This window comes from Notolabrus celidotus, chromosome 17 (assembly GCF_009762535.1).
Source record: "Notolabrus celidotus isolate fNotCel1 chromosome 17, fNotCel1.pri, whole genome shotgun sequence".
Lineage (NCBI taxonomy): Eukaryota > Metazoa > Chordata > Actinopteri > Labriformes > Labridae > Notolabrus > Notolabrus celidotus.
In genome coordinates, this window is record NC_048288.1 from 7,122,618 (window position 1) to 7,142,227 (window position 19,610).

Genomic DNA, 19,610 nt, shown 5'->3' on the forward strand with positions numbered 1-19,610 from the left:
CACCAAAACCTTCCTCTTACCTCTCCCACTTTGTTGAATATTCCTGAAGGAGACAAGGATCAAGGAGAGAGGAGTCTCCTGGAGGAGACAGAGGAAACACTTTGGACCAAAGATGCACGTGCAACATGCCGCACCTCCGCAAAAGGGTGGCATCATATAATTTGTCACTTTGTTTTTAAATTTGACTTTAATTAGCCACAAAATAGAAAAAAACTAGCACAGCTCTGTGGTGTTTTGTTGTGCCGATCACAGTAATGTGAGTAAGAGGAAGATTAAATGATTAAAATGAACCTCTATAGTAATACCACTTATGATCAGCCCACTTTCATTATTTACAGTGAACTAAGGTATCTCTGTGAGACTTTTATATGAGTATGATTTCCATCTACATGTGAAGTAAAAGCTTTTAAGCTTGTTGTTAATGAGAGGCTCCCAGCACGTTGTGGGTTTGATATGAGACAGCAGTGCAGCTCGTCATCAGTACCTGACGTCGCTCCACTCTGATGCTGTGAAGGGAAGGATTTTTCATTTAGCAAATACGCCTCCTCTGTCCTTATGTCACCTCTTCACATCTCTCTCGATACCTCGACAGGAAGGGCTACAATTACTGAGCACAGATGTGAGAGCAGCCTGAGGAGCTACTGGACCCCAAAAGTGGAGCAACATCCTGTCCTGCAGTCCAGACAACGGCAGCAGAGCTGGTGAGAGCATCTCTAGCTGCTTATCTCTACAAAGTCACTGAAACCAGGAGAGGTAGAGATAACAGCAACAATGTTCAAAGATGATACATTTGACTCATTTATGTTTAAAGGTGAGTCAACATCAAAGAGAAGAAAGAGAGCTGAACCAGGACAGAAATATTAACATCCATATTCTTGCTGAAGTCCCGTTCACCTTGTCTAACGATACATTTGATGGTTATATTCAGTTTGATATAATTTATAACTAATAAGCAAGCTCATGTTTTAACTTGACTTGAATTAAAACTTCAGTTTAATATTAATTCGTCCCACAGGAGGGCTGAAAAGAATCAGGGAGACTACATTTTAGCCTTACAAATAAATCATCTTTTTAAATCAACATTTTGTGATATCTTGTTTATGACTTTAGTTGGGTTAATAATAAGTGAAAGTAATAAGTATTAATGGGGACGGTTTAATATATTTCTATTACTATATTTTTATTTTAAAATTTGTATTACTTTATTTCTATACAATATTTTATGTTTATATTTCTATTACTGTATTTTACTGAGGATTTCTTGGAAATGCTCTTTTGTTTTTCTTTTACACTGGTATGAACAAAATGACAATAAAGTTTGATTTGATTTGAGGGGGTTTGATTTGCAGGGGTTCTTGTTTGTATAACCATAAGCTCAATTATCCCCAGAGGTGGAAAGTAAGTAGTTACTTTTACTGGATAAAAAAGAAGTGAAAAGCAAACATGATCCAAGCTTTCAGTCAACAGCATGACTGTGAGCTGATTGGCTGACATCTATACCGTCCAGTGATCAGGTGAACTAATATACAGGAAGGGAAGAACATGCATACTCGTACTGAAATCACAACAAATATATTCACAGGTTTGTTGTTGCCAGTTTAATAACCTGTCAGTGAAACATTGCTTTTACAAAATCTACACCTCTTTCCACCAGCAGTAGGGTAAGCTGGGAGCTACAACCTGATTGTTAGGTACAAGCCGTCCTGCAAACTGGACGGTTCGTAGTGAACTTTGCACTGTGACTCGATGCAGAAGAACTGTCTACAAAGCGCCGTACGAACTAAAAGATATTAAATATAAGTATTCAATATTTTAAACTTAAATAGGTGTTGTGTCAACTAAACCTCTCCTCACATTAACAGTGACATGTTGGCACAGAAAGATATGATTTAAAAGGTAAGCACTCACTATTTCATTTTAAACTAAGCATTTTTAATTCCCTGGAGTAGATTTGCAGACCGGTAGTTTCACCTCTACTTCAATAAGATTTAACCTAAGTAGTTGTACTCTTTCCCCCCTGATTATGTCTTTCATATTCATGCTATCATTATGGAGTGACGCAAGCTAGTTCAGGCAACTTCAGATTCACTGATTCTCCACTCGACGTGCGTCACTCCCCACAACAACCCAACAAACATGTCCCCACAATTTAGCAGATTCAACTGAAGGTTTCCAGTCGTATCCACCGCTGCCCTGCACCAGGACTGCGCTCATACTTTCAGCCTCGCCACCTCACATCCAGGGGCTTTAAGGTGTTATCTCATCACTTCTAAAGTTCCTGCATGTAAAATAAACCTGTGAGGAGTGATAAGGTCAAAGTCTAGACATCAAACACTGTTTTGCTGCTGCAATAAACATCAATGCAAACGTGAGTGGCTTGACTGAACTAAATGCATAAATAATCCAGCTTGTTTGTTGTTGACTCTCAGCAGAACTATACCTCCGCTTCAGAACTACCAAACTCTCCTCTGATCAATTCTTTTCAGATGTTTGGGCTTTCCCAACCTCTCTCTCCACTTTGATTTCTCAGCTGTGTGACTTCTGTGGATGCACACGGCCCTGCAGTCTCATGCCCTTATATGGGCATCGCAGGGGTGTTTACCTGTGCTAATTAGGAGCAACTGGCACAAGCATCCATCTTACCAGGTATGAATCAATATGAGAATTCAGGCGTGAACAAATCCTGCAGTTTAAGAGCAGGTTCATGAATCTGCCTTAGAGTTTTCTTCGGCACATTCTTGAGAACAAATCTAAGAAACACCTGAAGAAGACGGCGATGAATGAGGCACTCAGAAAAGAGCCACATCTGGATTCTAGGTCTAACCAGGTCGGTCGTGTCACAGCAACTGTCTGTTTTAGTCCCCTCTAATCTCTCAATTTACCTTTTTTTTATTATCCCTATCTCATCTATTTCCCCCCAGCCTCTCTTTATCCTCCTCTTCCTCTCGGTCTATCTTTCCCATTAACCTTATGTTGTTTTCGCCTTTCTCCTCTCCCTCCGTCCTCCAGCCTGGCCTCACTGTTTTGTCAGCGTGCTCTTTCGCTGGCAGTTAGCGTGCCGTAGCTGCTTTGTATTCTCAGGGAGAGGACAGTGTGTGTTTACCTAGCCCCAAATCCTCGACCTCTTCATAACTACGTCTAACCTTGGCAGTGCACAGGTTGGCTCACCCAGCGTAAAGCTGGCGTGAGCGCTGACAGGCCCCGTCGAGGCTCGGGCTCTTTATGGATTCTGAGCAGTCGGTGGCGTGGACTGTCTTCTCCTGCCGCTGTGACCCCAGTCTTATCAGGCGCTCTGTAGCTTAAGAGACTGGACTTCTCTCTGCCTGAGGTGATGGAGAGCTTTATAATCATCCCTCTCGTACATGCAAACATGCACATAGTCATTACAAGAGCCTTGTCTGAGATCTAATATTAGCATGTGCGAATGCAAACACACACTCAATTATTCTCGTGCCCACTTCCTACACACTCCTTTTTGCTCACTTTGCTTGCTCAAGCTTTGTCCAGAGACTCCTCTGAGGTGTGTGTTGTTAATGCTATTCCACAGGGGCCGCCCTCCTGCCGCCAAAACAAACAGCGTGTTGCCCTCCCTCTCAAATAGGTAGCGACTGGTTGTATCGATCTGCACAAGAACCACACACAGCCGGAGAGAATTAATCCTCGCTCTCCTGACGAGTCGGCCTGAGCCAAAAACTAAGGACCGCGGCGCTCCATCCGATGGTTCCTGCTGCAAAAGAAAGTAGGACAAGAAAGAAGTTCCCTCCTCCCTCCCGCTGCTCAACCTTACACCCTGCTCAAAGGCAAAACACACTGTAAACAAACTTCAGTGAGTGTGTGTGAAGGAATACAGGCGCGTGTGCATGTGTGGCAAATAGAGGGACTTTGAGGCCACACAGACACACAGTGCTGTGCAGCTTGATGTACTGTAGGCTACTGTAAAAACACTGAAAACAGTGAAGGAAGACGAGGGAAGGAGAGATAGAGGGAGAGATGAGAGGACAACGGTAAACAGTAGAGACAGCTGAGACGGAGAGATGGAAAATCTCTAACCTGAAGCACTTTTTTGTGCACACAAAGTTTGATCAACATCAGAGTAACACTGGACCACACTGAGAGAGAGAGAGGGAGAGAGAGGGAGAGCTGGAACGTGTGTTTTTCTGGACTGTCCTAGATTCACATCATCGCATTTACTCCCCATCCCTCCTCCTCCAGCGTCCTTTCTTCATTTCCTCTCCTTATCAGAGCAGCTCTTCTGAGAGGGACTTCTTCTTTCTCTAAGTGTGCTCCCTTATGTCAGCACAGTTAAACTAAGTCAACATGATGAACCAAATCCACCATTGAGAAGTGGACACTGTTTCTTTTAGTTACCTGGCTGTGTTAAATACTTGATTCTGATTGGATTTAAGCCCAAAACAATAGTGACTGATTCTCTACAGCAGAGTGACGTCAGGAACAACCTCATCACAAGTTGTTTAGGGCCACAGGTTGGATACAAAACCGAAACCTCCCACTTTGAGGACAATCACCTCTGTAACTGGGGTGGACAATTTAACCACTAAGCCAAACCGACGCCCCATAAATTAATCACCAAACTTATTTTATGTTAACTAACCCATGTCTTAAGTTGGTGGCCGGGTTATAAGAGGGATAATGTACGGTGAGGGGGTGGTTATGCAAAGTAGAATCCCTTCAGGGTGAGACAAGACCCTTATGGGAAGCACGTCATCCTGTTTGGCGATGCAGCAAGATGAAAGAAATCTGGGAAGAAGTAAAAACTAATGTTCCAAAGGATCCTGGCCATTTTTATTTTAGGACTGTACCCCCAAGAAGATCCACCACGAGGTCACAAGCAGTGCATTGGAAAGAAACAAACAGACCAAGTGTTACACACTTGGCGAGTCAAATGCTTTCCCTTTACAGAGAGTGAGACACTTAAAGAAAAGGAAACAGGATACAGAGACTGTTTACTGCTTTTGTGAAAAGTCATGATTCTTTCTAGGAGGAATGAGTAATCCTTACTCGGGGAGTCCACAGGATGCGTGTGCGCGGCGTTACGGCTGCGACACAGCTCTGCTCCGTCCCGGGGCTTTCGCCCTGGTCCATAGGATGCGTGTTTGGAGCGGCGCGCACTCCGGAGCAGGAAACTCAAGATCCCTCGAGAACTCCAAAACGCGCGAGAACAACACAGTATAAACTTTTCCTCGTCCTCGTCCATGGTGTCGGATATCTTTTGAGACTGACGTCTGGCCCGATGCCACAGGTTATGACGTAATGTTGAAGAAGTGGTGAAATTTACGATCTTGTGTTTGCACATGGTGTTTATTTTGAAAGTGAGCGGATGTTGCATACGATCCTCGTGCCTGACTTCCGGGATAGTTCGATCATTTCTGTGTCGATTGACGCGTGCTGGGCGCGGGGAGCGGCGAAAATAGACTCCCCGCGTATCTCTGGCAGAGCGGCGCGGCGGAACGCTCCAGAGACGGAGCTGAGACGTGCCGCAGCGCGCCCTGTGGACTCTAGAGCATTGACTTGAATGGGAACCTATTTGCTGCGACGTGCGCGGCGCAGCCGTAACGTAACGCGACGCATCCTGTGGATCTTGGGCTTTAGTGAAAATCTTGCAACATGGTTAAATTCGAGAAAACTGTTGGAACTTGTTGAAAATAATCAGACAGCATTACATTTTCATGCCTTGTTTCATGTCATTTTTAAAGGATATGGCTTTATGTTTAAGAAGTGTTTTTTTGGTTAGATTCTGTAGTTGTTTGGCTAAGTACACACATCTATTTGTTGCATCTGTAATTAAAGCATGTAAAGAAATAAATCATCCAAAACATATTCATTGCTAAACCAAGGGTCTATGGACTTGGGGTGGCACACAACTCTCTGAGGTGGTGGTGCAGTGGTTGACCCCCTGCAGATGTAGATCAGCAGGAGCCGATTCAAAGATTGTTAAGGGGACATTAAAACCACGATCCTGCAGGGCACTGGGGTTCAATGCACGTGAAAAAAAACAGGTGACAACCTCCTCAAAAAGCTGTCATGGTCTGAAGAGCTAATTTCTCTATCAGCACTAACGTGACATATCAGAAGATATTAAGATTACGAGTTTTGCCCATTTAAGGAAATGACTGACTTTATTGACAAACGGGAACACTGTAGCTGTTGGCAAGGAGGCTCAAGGCCCGCCTCTTGACCTCACACTATGTTTGGTTCAGTTAGCATTAACAATATGGCTCCCACAGACAATTGGCTTTAAAATAGGGCTTCAGAAACAGATGGGTAATGTCACGGATACTACGTCCATTATTCATAAAGCCTATGGCAAAAACACAGATGCACAAATATTCAAAGATGTAGCTTTTTCTAATAGTACTGAGGAAGTTATTTTAAGTTACAGGAAGTTTCATGGATTCACTTTTAATGTGGATTGGGGACTCTGATCTTTGAAAGAGGATTAAAGGCCAAACTCGCACCTTCCCACTGTGGGTGTTTGTGCTTTATTTAGACCTACAGCTTGCACACTAGCTTTGCGGTGCATGGTTTCATGCTAAGAATGATTTGCAGTAAGTTTACGGGTATATTTCTAGACCATTAACTTTAAATCACACACTGGTTCTATCACTGCCAATATCTGGCTCACTGAATCTTAGTCAGCTGCCAAAGATAAACTTCTTAAAACCTTTAAAATGATGCTATTGTTCTCTAAAAGTCTGTGTCCTTGCATTTTTTATCTGTCTGATTTTCTCTCAGCCTTCTATGATTCCAGCTTCTGACTGACAGTTTGTCCTTGAACGCACCATAAAGGAAAGTGTTTCAGTGGTCCCTGCTGCTCGGAACTGCTACAATAACACAACTTTGACAAGACAATTAAGGGGACTAACTGTTTACTGTGATGGATTGGCTTCCACATGCAGTTTTAAAGGAACCCAAAGCTGATTTTTATGCTGTGGTGATATAAGATGAAACCTGCAAAAAAAAAAATCTTCATAAAGTGTTTGTAAGGCAAAACCTATTTAAACCAATCCATAATGATATAACCTGTTTGGGTTCAAATATGCATATCAGTGGTATTTTAAGTCCTCTATTGAATCAAAATATCTTAGACAAATATTTTGGGAATTTTTTAATTGCAGGATTCCTCAGCATTGTTTGGCAGTTGTTAAACTCATCCCTGGCACACCTGAACAGAAGCTCTGGCGCAGCTCTTTGTTGGTTTTTGTTTAAGTGACAGAGCAAAAAAAGCAAACATCTAGAGAGGAAATTCAAGACCAGCTTCTCTCCAGTTATCCCTCTTGCCAATACAATCACAGGTAACACAAGATACCAGCCGGTACTGCTGGCTGCATTGGTGAGCTTCGAGTGCGTGTTTGTCGTAATTGTGGGTGCTTTCAAAAGAATGTGCCAACTTCAACAAGCTGAAATTGCCAACAAACAGTACAAGCAGAATTGATTTCCCTCTACCTAAGAAAACTTGCTTCCATCAAAACAGAAGCCATTTCCTTCTGCTTGGTAATTTGAAGAACCACAGGACAAATCCAGTCAGATTGGGTAAAGAAAAGTGGAAAGGTAACCAGTATAGGAGAAAACAGCAAACAAGCCACGTCTAATGTGTGAAACCAGTAACTTCTCCCACTTGTTTTCAATCCTCCTTGTTGAGACCCGATTATGAGAGGCTGTCAAACTTCTATTATGATGTTTTAAGATCTCTTAATTTCAAACAAGCGTGTTGAGCAAAAAGTGACTCTTTGCCAACAAAGTGGATTTTTCTGTTTCTGACTGGCAGTTGTGTTCTTTCATCGCCCACGCTGGTTTGCTAATTTGTTGACTCTGCGTCTTGACAATCTGTGCCACTCTGAGAGTCATATTGAAAGCAAATGTGAAACAGGCAGTGTGTCATTGGCAGTACTATGGCACTCTGCAAATTTGTTGTCGAGTATAATTGCAACAAGGTTGTGAACTCCAACTGACAGTAATCTGAGAAAGAGCAGGGCTGTGTACTAAACTGAAGCATAACACAAAGAGAGATGAATGAGGGGATCTTATCAACAATCTGACATGAGTGACTGAATGTCAGAGATGCAGCTATATGATATAATACAATATCATAACATACAACAGGATAGGATAAGTTGAGATACAAAACTAAATAAAACCATGTGATATGATATATGATTAGAAACAAGACGATATATGATATGATACAGTGTGTAACGATTTGATACGATACGAAAGGATATGACAAAATACAATAGGACACTTTACAATAGGACATCACGCTTTACGATACGGCACGACACGACATGTTACATAGGATTATGACGTACTTTATCGTCTCCTTAAAGCAAATATGCTTGAGTTTAGTGCAGCACACATTCATCTGTTTCCACATTACTGTGTATAGCTACCAGAGAGCACTGACCAATGAAAACCTCAAAAAGTGTACAAGTATACTGCACATTACCAATACCCATATATGCACTGCATAGGACACAACTCAAGATAAGAACACCCAATGCTGTTTTAAAACAAACAGCCTCCAGAAACATCAAGTTTTGGGATTTCACATTAAATTTAATCTATTTTTCACTTTGAGTGTGTGTAAGTATAAAAAGAACTGGGCTTTCACAATCTTTATTACAAATCCAGTTTTAACAAAAGCATTCAATCACTGCAAAAAAAAACCCCAGAGACAGACACTGTTATGAATGTGCTGAGATGTCTGAGGCTTGATGCCAGATAAAGTATTCTGCTTCCCTGCCCTGCTTTAATGACACTAAAGCAACTTCACTTTGATTATTGGTTAACATTTTAATTAACCTAATTAATGTAATTTTTAATATATTTCTAATTTTCCTTTTCTTTTCTGTTTTATCATATTTGTCATTTTAATTGTGTTCTTTTATGCCTGTCTGAATGTCTCCAATGCTTTTAATGTTTTAATGTAAAGCACATTGAGTTGCCCTCGTGTTTGAAATGCGCTATACAAATACAGCTGCCTTTCCTTGCCTTGCCTTGCCTAACCTGCAAACTAGCTTGTTGGCTAAAATAAAGATGTAAACAGAAATGATGATTATTGTATTCTTTAGATATAACCAAGTATTGGAATCATATACAAGTATAAATAATGTCATATTCAAAACAGGACCGGAAAAGTTACTGACAGGAGGTTTTTAGCTGGTTATGAAACAGATGAGATGATGTAAAAAATATTGATGCCCCTGTTTGACCCATCAAAGCAAAGGAGACCATCAGGGAAAACATTGATTAGCTCTGTTTAGTTATTTTTAAGACAAGAAAAGTGACAGCATGCTGCATAAACAGCTTTTTCAACTGCAAAAACTTACAGAGTGATGAGTATGACTCTTAAGAGAAAGCAGGAGTCTTTTTGTCCAAAGAATACTGAGTATGCATGCATCGAAGAGAGAGGAGGGAGGAGGTACAGTTTATTACTCAGGAGTCACCAAGATTGACTAGATGTGAAAGTTCTTCATAGAAGCTTTAAAACACAAATATTTGTCATAACTGCAGTAAGGGAGAGTTTTACTGTTCCTTAAAACATGTGAAAATGAATATGTGGAGTTATTGTTTATGTTTTTGTTTTAAAATGATCCCACAGATTCACACGCACCCACTTGTAACAATGTTTGGTGAAAGTTTTGATGAGTAAGACTCTTTTCTTGTTGATCATTGTAATTCTGTGAATGTGAATCTGTCTTCTTGACTAATTATTACACAACCTGCCACCACCTCCTTATTTTCTGAGAGCTTCCATTTTCCGCCTACTTGCTCTACTCCACCTCCGCCATCACCAGCGATTACACTCCAGGGGAACTGTATCTCATTCTCTAACTTCATGGGCTTTTATTTTATGAAGAGGCTTCAAGATTCATATCATTGAAGTCCTCCCGTCTCTCAATAAGTACTCTGCATTTGTGACCGATCACTTCTTATCGAGATACAAGCTCTTGTGTGATGCTGCTGTTTTAATTCAACAGTGAGGAAAAAGCTGGCAGTTTAGCCTCCGGGATTGAGATGGCCTCAAAAAATTCAGAGTTGTATAACTTGACACAACTGTGTGTTCACTTCATGGCTCAGCTAGTCTTGTTTCTCTCTTGATAAACAATGACAGAAAAAGAGAGTTGTGGCTGCAGGGAGGGAGAGCCGGACAGAAAAACAGAGAGACAATAAGGATTCTGAAATGGTTGTCATCCGTCAGAGGCGTCCCTCAGCTCTGTCCTGTGTCTACTCAGTGTCTGCTCATGACACCCGAGCAGGAGAAACTAATCTGTCGCCCATGAGAAGGCCCTGGCCTCGATATCAGATCAGCTGAAGTGAAACACATCAGGCTGCTGACATGCCACCGTTCCTCCCAGGGAAGAAAAATGAAGCCATCACTCACTGGCACAAGCTGGCAAAATTACAAACTCACAACCTCCTGCAGAAATGTCTTTCATGTACCTTGTGCTTTCTGTTTTCTCGGTGGACCTGCTTCCATCTTTGTTGGATGCAATGGTAAAAAGCTGTGATGAATTCCTGATTTTTAGGCCCTTTTAAGCTTCATAATGCTACAACTAGAACATAAAACCAGTGTGCCTGAACTTCAGACTCATTCCTTTTATGTGAAGGTATTGATTAAAACAGGCAGGCGTATCTATTCCAGAGAAATATGGCTCCACAGCATCATCATTTGAGTTGTGTGTTTGTGTGCTGGGCTGGCCTATGGCAGCAGAAAGAGTGACTAATAACGGAGAAGTTTTTTAGTTAGAGGCTGACTAATGACAGACAGGTAGCTACTTTTAGTGCTAGAAACAGCAGGTGAAGTCTGGCTGTATGCAGACTACTGCAGGCTGGCTGGGTATTGACTGTTCTTTAAACCCATCCAATGAACAGCGAGTGTCCAGAGGGAGCTTAGCAACTACAGGTACAAAATGACAGGGCTTGTCAACCTTTGAATTTTAGGTGTGCATAAGGGCTGAGGTGAGGATGTTATTTGTCATCTCAATAGTTTGGAGAGCTAAAGTGCAAGGAGCCATTCTCCACTACTTGATTTTTACAAACAGCAGTTGTTAGTCTTTTATGCACATTCACTGTCCCCTGAACATTTCTCAACAATGTCTGGGAGGGTGCATGTGTAAAAACAAATGACCCAGACTTTAACCCAATTTTTTTCCAGGCAGCCACCATGTGAACATCAGGAACATTTACGCAAGTAGGAGACGTGATGACACTGTTCACGCTTGTCCGAGTAAAGCCTGCCCACCTGAGCTCCACTAAACATAATATTTGAAGTTGTACAGACATGTCTGACAGTCCACCGCTGTAAGTTGCATGAGTGAAAGGCAATCCCTGAAAATATTAGGTCATAAAATGATCTGGAAAATGTGAGGAGTACATGTGTGGAAAGGCTACATGTTAGTCAAAGTAACATACATAGATTGATTTAACTAACTACATTAGTTTGTCAGTTACTGGTTTTTAAAAAAAAAGTAAGGTTCATGACATCAGCTGACGTGAGTATTTAAGTCCAGGTTGCTGTATCAGAGTTTACGATAATATTAAAACTTTTGCTCTTTGAATTTAGGGAAGATTAAACTTCTGCAACACTCAGCCAATGTTTTGAGAGCTTTTATGTGTATAAACTTTTGTGGTTGCTGACCTTTCCCCTTTAGTGCCACTAATTTAGCTTGTTAGCACATAGCCACCATGTAGCATTGGCTACAAGAGCGTCTTTACATGAAATAACTTACGGAAAAATTCAACCAGATCCGTTTCCGGTCCACATGAGGCTGGCTCCTGAAGTACAGGAAACACACCACATACACACCAAATTCAAAAAAGACAATCTTTACAGCAGAAATAAACATGTTTACAGCCTGGTTCAAAAGACTAGTGTAGTCTGGGTAGCTAATTTCTCAATCGGCACACTCTTTACGGGGGGATTTTTTCGCCTCAATTTCGAAGATATTTAGGCGGGTTCTGTAGCTGTTGACTAGGACACTCAAAGCCCGCCTCCTTACATCACAATCGCTCAACAGTCGCAACATGGCTCAAAACAGTGCTTCAGAAACAGACGAGTGACGTCCTACGTCCATATTTTATACAGTCTTTGGTCGGACCCCTCCGGATCAGATGCTCAAGACTTGGGCATGACACATCAATCTCAACAGAGAAGATCAAGCGGGACAGTAAGTCAGGCACCAAAACAAAATGAAAACATCCAGTTCATTTTCCAACAAACTTATGCTACTGTAAATGTTAGCAAAAATGAAGCTAACATTGCTAAATTAGCTTCTTGGAGATAACATCTGTCAGTGAATGGTTTAGTTTCCTCTTTCATCCAGGGCTAATTGTTTAATCTTAAAACATTATCAGTAGAATTGCGTAATTTCCTGATGAAAATGAAATATTTAACCAGCATTGTCAGAGTGTCTCATTGCAGACTGGGCCAAGAAAGTTTACAGGCATGTGTAATGGACTTAGTTCTGCCCAGGTAAGAAGCTATGCTGCAGTCCATTAAAAACATTCATATGATTAGAGCAGAAAACACAAACAGCCTTGAATTAAACAGCAGCAGTATTAATGTTGTATTAATTCATAAGCATACTATGAAGGTAACATGTATTATTGAATAAGAAGAAATCATGAAACGAGCAGAAAAAGCCAAACCATGTTTAATGGACTGCCTGTTGGAATTCCCTTCTTGGACGTTAAAAAATAAATGTCCATACAGGCGATTATGCAAATGATCAAATGTTTGGTTATTCATTCGGGCATGAGCAATGGGATAAAAAGGAAAAATGACTACCAACGCTACAAGACTAATCACTGGGCATACATGAGGTCCTTAAACCACCACGAGATCTAAAGTAATTAACACATTGCTGTCATTAAGCTATGATCACTGATATGAGACAAGTCAGTATGTTATACAAAAGCTCATTGTAAATGCTTGGTTAAATTATATATTCATAATTTATCTTCGGTAATAAAGACAGATAGAGATCCTAATAGGAGAAAATTACATAGGGAACCTGGGGAAAGTCGCTAACATACCTGGAACAATGATTTATTCTCTCCATTGATGGGGGGGGGAATTATTCTCCATATCTATGAGTCACAGATGAGACTTCCAGGTGTGTGTCAATAACAGGCTCTGAATACGATCCAGAACCGTCAAATGTCAGCTTTATCTGATAGCTCTGAAGCCCAAAGCTACAAACGCGCTGACATTCTGCCTGAGCAGGGGGAGACGGAGATCTCAGACAACAAGGCATTGTGGGCTTTTATTGAGGTAGCAGGGGAAGCAACATCAGTGTGACAGCAAGACAGCAAAATATTCTGTAAAAGTTCACGCAGCAGTTTCAGACGGGGAACAAAAAGGACTGTTTGGCTGTGAGGAGAGTGTAAAGTCACTTTTAAAGTCTCCTGAATACTGAACACGTTTTTCCATATAGATTTATTCTCTTTCAAATAAGTATGCTGTTCAGTTTAAAACACAAACTCTGCACTTGTTTTAGTAGTGATTTGTATTTTGCTTGGACGTATGAAAATAAAAGCATAAATTTGTACACAGACATTTGTACTCAGTTTTGGAAACAACTTGTTTTTTTCACACCTTTTTTGCTGACTGAAATGAATACTGATGCCTCTTTATGACCTACAAAAGCAAACGGAACCATCAGCAACATATTTGATCCCTTTTAGAAAGGTAGTCCAAATGTTTGTAACTTGTGCGACGGGTATCAGACGAACAGCATGCTGCAGAAACAGACTTTGTTTACATTTTTCACAGTTACGAAGTTTACATTGAGTGAAATGTTTGACTGTCAACAGACAGCTGGATTAGATTTTTTTTATCAGAAACACCTAAATGAACAAGTTCAGGCCAAGATCAGGAAAGGGAGTAGAGATATCGCCTTGTCCACTAGTTTCTCATTGGAGGTTTAATGCCATTTTTCCTTTCAGTACCTTTTAGCATAAGAGAAAGCATTTTGAAATACAGTCTGGTTGCTCTTCTGGGAGTCATTAGTGATTGATTTGTATTCATGCTCTGTGTAGGATGTGTTAGCTTAGCACAAGAACAGCACGATTGGAGGTGGATTGCTAACTGGTAGTCTGCAGGTGTCTTTTTCTTGTGTAGTGTCTGTTTAGCTTCCTGTTAGCCGCTGTTAGCTTTGCCTTCTTTCTGAAAGTAGGAATGTGATTGAAAATGTTACCTTTGGGGTGCTATAGCTGTCTGTCATGGTGGCTATGCTATTGCCAGTTTCAGTAAAATATCTAAACACTGTTTGCTAGCTACCTCATGAGCCCTGTTGTCTTTTTGTGGAGCACTGTTGGGGAATCAGCGTTTCATTCACTACCTTAACTTTGGAATATTTTTAAAATGTATGTATTTGAATTAATAAATGACTGCATCCTGATGCTATTAGTAAATCTTTATTACTTTTCTTTTTGTGTGCTCATTATTTCTGCACTGCAAAAAGCCAGTCTTCAAAAACAAGAAAAAATATACAAAAATTGGGGGTATATTACTTAAACTGAGCAAAATTATCTGCCAACAGAGCAAGACAATTTGGCTTGTCAAGACTTTCCAAAACAAGTAAAAATATCTAACCTCAATGAACCCAGAAATACCTTAAAATTAGTGTATTTTCACTAATAAGTGCATTCTTCTTGATAGAAATAAAAAATATGAGACTTCTACTACTTTAAAAATATTCTTAAATTAAGTAAATGCTAGTGCCATTATCTCGACATAATGACATGCACTAGGCATTACATTTCTTGAAACTAGCAAAGTTATACTAAAAACAAATGTACTTTTCTTGATGGAAAGATAAATGTTAAGAATATATTTGTCATTATGAAGGATAATTTTCTTAAAATTCTTAAAGGAGCCAAAAGCTGTGGAATTCATAAATCATATTAATGCCTTGTAAATTGGAAGAACTTATCTGAATGTATATGAATTATTTCTGTTTGAAATGTTAAATGTTAAAATATTAAGTGTCAGTTTACAGTACAGTGCCAACTGTAATAATATATAGTAGTACATATTTTCTATTGTTTCATTGAAAATAAAACAGTGGATTACATTTGGCTGTCATTTAGATTTAATTGTGTGAGGAGATACGATCGTGTCAAAGTCATGATTTGATTTGATTTCTTATTTCATGCTTGAAATAAGAAATTATTACTTTGAAAAAGCAGTTTTATACTTGTGAGTGTTGAAGTGAAACAGCTTTGAAACAGTTGATATTCTAGTTTCAAGCATGTATTACTCAATATTGGTCATAAAATCTCAGTAACACACTGTAATCTCTTACTGAGATAATTTAGGTAAGTGAAACACTCTAACATTAAAACTGCTTGGTGAGAAAAAAAATTTTATCAGGCAAAAAATAAGCAAATTTCACATTATCTCAGATATTCTATCTTACTTAGATTTCAGTTTTTGCAGTGTGCGTGATCTCAGCATCCTTTACTCTGATGTGGACATCAGTTCACAGCAGCATGGTGTGAATGTTTTCCTGCAGTGGCCTCTTGGTTTGAGCAAAGTAAACTACAGTCCTTGTGGCTCAGGCTCCCCATGCATTTATCGGAGGTGGAGTGTGGGAGGAGGACATATTGGAAAAAAGTCACACACACACACACACACACACACACACACACACACACACACACACACACACACACACACACACACACACACACACACACACACACACACACACACACACACACACACACGAAAACAGAAAATACTCAAATCCACCCACCAGCAAAACTGGCCAAGACACAAGTCAAGCTGCACCCACACAAACCCACACCCACAAAAACACACACCAGTGCTCTCCAGATGGATGGGCTGTGTGATAATGTTTGAAATGAAGACGTGGATCACTGGAGTCCATCATCTTTTTCGACACTTCTCTGAGGAGTGAATCATGTGGAAGTCATGAGTCATGAGGGGAGAAGAAGGCCACGTACACCTCAGCAGCTCTTTTTTTCTCACACACAAACTGGAACGACTCCAGTTAATTTTTTATAAAGAAGATATTATTTTTTTTACTTTTGTTAAAAAAGAACCACATCCTGTTTCACTGAATATTTACAAAAAAGAAAATACATTTTTAATTATACATAAAAGTTTTATTCCCACGGCTTTAAGGCGTTGCAGTACTGCTTGCAGTGAGTTCAGATACAGATCTGGTAAGAAGCCAGTATAGGAGGAGTGTGGAGCATCATGACGAATCACTGCAGTTTATATGCTTAGGCACCGAGTGTTTAATGAAGTCTTTCTCAATTAACACCAAAATTATACCCTCCCTTACAAAGAGCCCAAGGAAACGGGGCTCAACGTAACCTGCAGCGCTGTATGGATCATTTGCATCTGAAGCTGAATTTACACTGTATCCTTTATTTCCTGTTGGCAGATTTGTGAAACAGCACCTATGTTTGCACACCGGTGCAGTGAGGGATTTGACGCCTGCACAGCTGCTTATACATCTCCGGCTGTGACATATGGGCCGCTTATATCCCACAACACAGACTCACACTTTGGCAAAACTGACTGTGAACCTTTTCAATCGGTATAATTAACACTGAAGTGAATTGGATGTCAGGTTTCTGGTGACAACCTCCAATGAAACACATAGTATCTTACTTCCTCCGACTTTTTAGAGACAAGAGCGAGCGATTAAAGCTTGAGTCTTTGTTCGCTAATGTCTTGAATGTGTGGCTGTCACTCTTCTTAAGGCTCTGAGAGTGCAGTCAGGTTTCTTCTGCTCCTGCCAGCGCTCGTCTGAAACCCTTCAGGAACACTTAAGCGTCTGCTTCAAAGTGTGAAGAGAACAAGTTGTACCACCGACGGCACCAGAGGGGAGACGGAGATTAATAATCAAAAATGAGGAGGAAGAGAGGGATCAAAAGAGAGAAAACCCCACTGATAGAGTACATTAGGGCTAACCCTGATGATTACCACAGCGTGCAGCATGTGAGTGTTTCAGCAGCAGACCACCCAGAGACACGGATGAACTCAAAGTGATTGCAGGCAGCAGAAGCTTAGCAAGGCGCTAACTCCAAAGCTTTAAAAAAAAGCCAGCTTTTCCCTCGGAGGCACAGAGCAGCGCCGTAAACAAACTTTAACCGCTGCGTCTGAAGCCTCTTTGCTGTGGTGCGGTGCCACCCTGCCTGTCTCCCCTCTAATATGGATGCTTCCACTTGACAACATAAACAACTTGTCAATTAGCAGCCTGTTTGTACAAACATTTACAGCGTTTAATTCACCAAGGGAGCGGCTGACTGAGACTCATGGAGCTGGCTGGGACGAGGATAAAGTAGACTTTTTTGCAAGACTGTAATTTGAGTTTGTGCGCTCATGTGTGGGAGACAGTGTGGGAGAGCAAATTTTAGTTGTAAACTGCTGATCGGATTTGTGGATTGGAAGTTCATTAACATGTCTGATGATTTGATGCTCAGATAAAGTCGAGGAGGATGGGACTGTAAACACGAGAGCTGATTGAGATATTGGCCCTTTTTTCTTTTGCAGGACAGGGAGAAGGAAAAGTTTGAAAGAAAGATCTAATAAACAACAGACACGCAGAAAGGAGGAATGGCTGGAGGCGAAGAGGCCAATAAGAGGCCTGCAGAGGCACAGGAAGCCAGTTGGAGTGAGATAACACAGAGACATCCAGAGGCTGAGATAGCTAGAAAGACACCATCTGTCTCTTTTTCTTTGCACTCACCGTCAGTGGAGCAGCCCGTGGATCCGTCGCTGGAGCAGTAGCGCATCTCGATCCTCTGCCTGCCTACCTCCAGGAGGCTGGGATCTGGGATTCGAGCTTTGCACGTGTAGCGGAAGCGCTGCTCGTAGTGGCCACCGTTGTCAGAGATGTTGACAGGTGTCCAGGGAGTCCAAGGTGTGGTCTTCTTTAGGTCGGGGCACGGCAGGGTGTTGCATGACTGATACTCCTGCAGTGACAGAAACATGAAAAAACATTCAGCGTTACGGCTTATTTTATGACAAGCACGCTCTGAGGCAGGTGAATTTTCCAAGTCGAGTGTAGGCGGAGATAATCATAAATCATTAAAGCAATAATTAAACATGACAAGCTCAGTCAGAAATTCATTTCCAAAGCATAAAAATGGGCAGGACAATGGCTTTTGAAATTCTCAGCAGTGACTAATATGAAATTAAACAGCTTATTTTATGAGGAAATAAACAGCCTTTTTACAGCTTTCATCATCACTCATCCTTGAAAGCCTCTTGTTTCAGTTTTGGCTGTTTAATTCAACTCAAAGTTGCCAGATCCTGCGCCAGTCATCCCCTCCAAAATAGCTCTTACAAACTAACCAAACCCCCCCTGCCTGGCCCAAACACCCCGTCTACTCCTTCTGCACACACTGACCGAGGATACATCCCCATTAGACCACTTGCTGAACATGGCAAGAGGCAAACAAGCCAAGCAGGAGAGGTCGTTGATCAAGTTTAATTTATAACCAAGGGGAAAGGAGGGAGGTCTGATAGAAAAGTTAACAGAGGCCAAGGCGAAAAAAGTGACGAAAAAAAGCCACTAATGGCGACTCTTTCTCCCATCTGCATCTGGTATTAAGAGCCAGGCCGTAAAAATGAAAAACGCAGCAGTGGAGCACTAACAGTATGAAATGTGAGGCTCATTCAGAAGTGCTTCGAGTATATATTTTGCCTCCACTTCTCTCCTATGTGCACAAGCAGAGGAGAGAAACGTCTGCGCCTTCTGCTCTGCTATATGTGCCGCTCTGACTCAAAGAGATAATAGGTGGGTAATAGGCAGTCAACCTCTTTTTGTGCAGAGGGAAATAAATAAAGAGTTGGAGGATTCAGGAAATGACACCGCAAAAGAGAAGTTGAGATGGCTGCCATTTTCCTCACACTTGTTTATTTATGCTGAATGGGCCTTGAGTGACTGCCAGACCTTGACAAAATAAGATAAGAGTTCCTTTCTGCTCATCCGTCAGCCTGTCACACGGGATTGGCTGACAGGTCAGCTGAGGAGAGGAGCGCGGTACATTATACAGTATGCAGGTCTATTTTTCACCAGCTTCCCTCTTCTTTTGTGCTCTCGTTTTCCATCTATCTATCCATCTTTATATTTCCCTCACCTTCTTCTCCACAGACCGTTCATTACTCGTTTCCCGTCAGCTCCTTCTCTCCCTCCTCTTGTTTCTCTTTCCCTCGGCTTCATCTCTCTCTGTCTCTACCTATCCACCCTTGTTTCTGTCTCCTCCCCCCTCCCTCCTCCCCCTGCCGCTCCTCCCAGGGGTACCAAGGTTAAAAACACAGGGAGGATTTAGATTCTGTTAGAGGCCCCGTGATGAATGAGGGTGTCACCTCCACCGCACTTCCTGCCTCTCTCAATCTCGCGCAGTAATCATCTCCAGACATTAATATTTAACATCCTCACGCATCACAGGACGGCCCACTATATGTGATTATCAGCCAATAACAGAGCGGAAGTGACAAAAAAAAAAGGAAAAAAGTAAATCTCAGCATCTCGCCACCGCCCACAGAGACACAGGAGCAACACATGGCACGAACGGTGGGGAAAGAGGCAAACGATCTGCGG

The 19,610-nt window shown here is 41.4% G+C and overlaps 1 protein-coding gene across 1 annotated transcript in view; it reads right to left on the reverse strand.

The window, feature by feature from the left end:
• sema5a (sema domain, seven thrombospondin repeats (type 1 and type 1-like), transmembrane domain (TM) and short cytoplasmic domain, (semaphorin) 5A) overlaps positions 1–19,610 on the reverse strand; it is a 174,380-nt gene that overhangs the window by 20,163 nt on the left and 134,607 nt on the right. Inside the window, exon 16 of the mRNA XM_034705796.1 lies at positions 17,751–17,976. Coding sequence (XP_034561687.1) covers positions 17,751–17,976 — 226 coding nt within the window. The remainder of the gene's footprint in view (positions 1–17,750; positions 17,977–19,610) is intronic.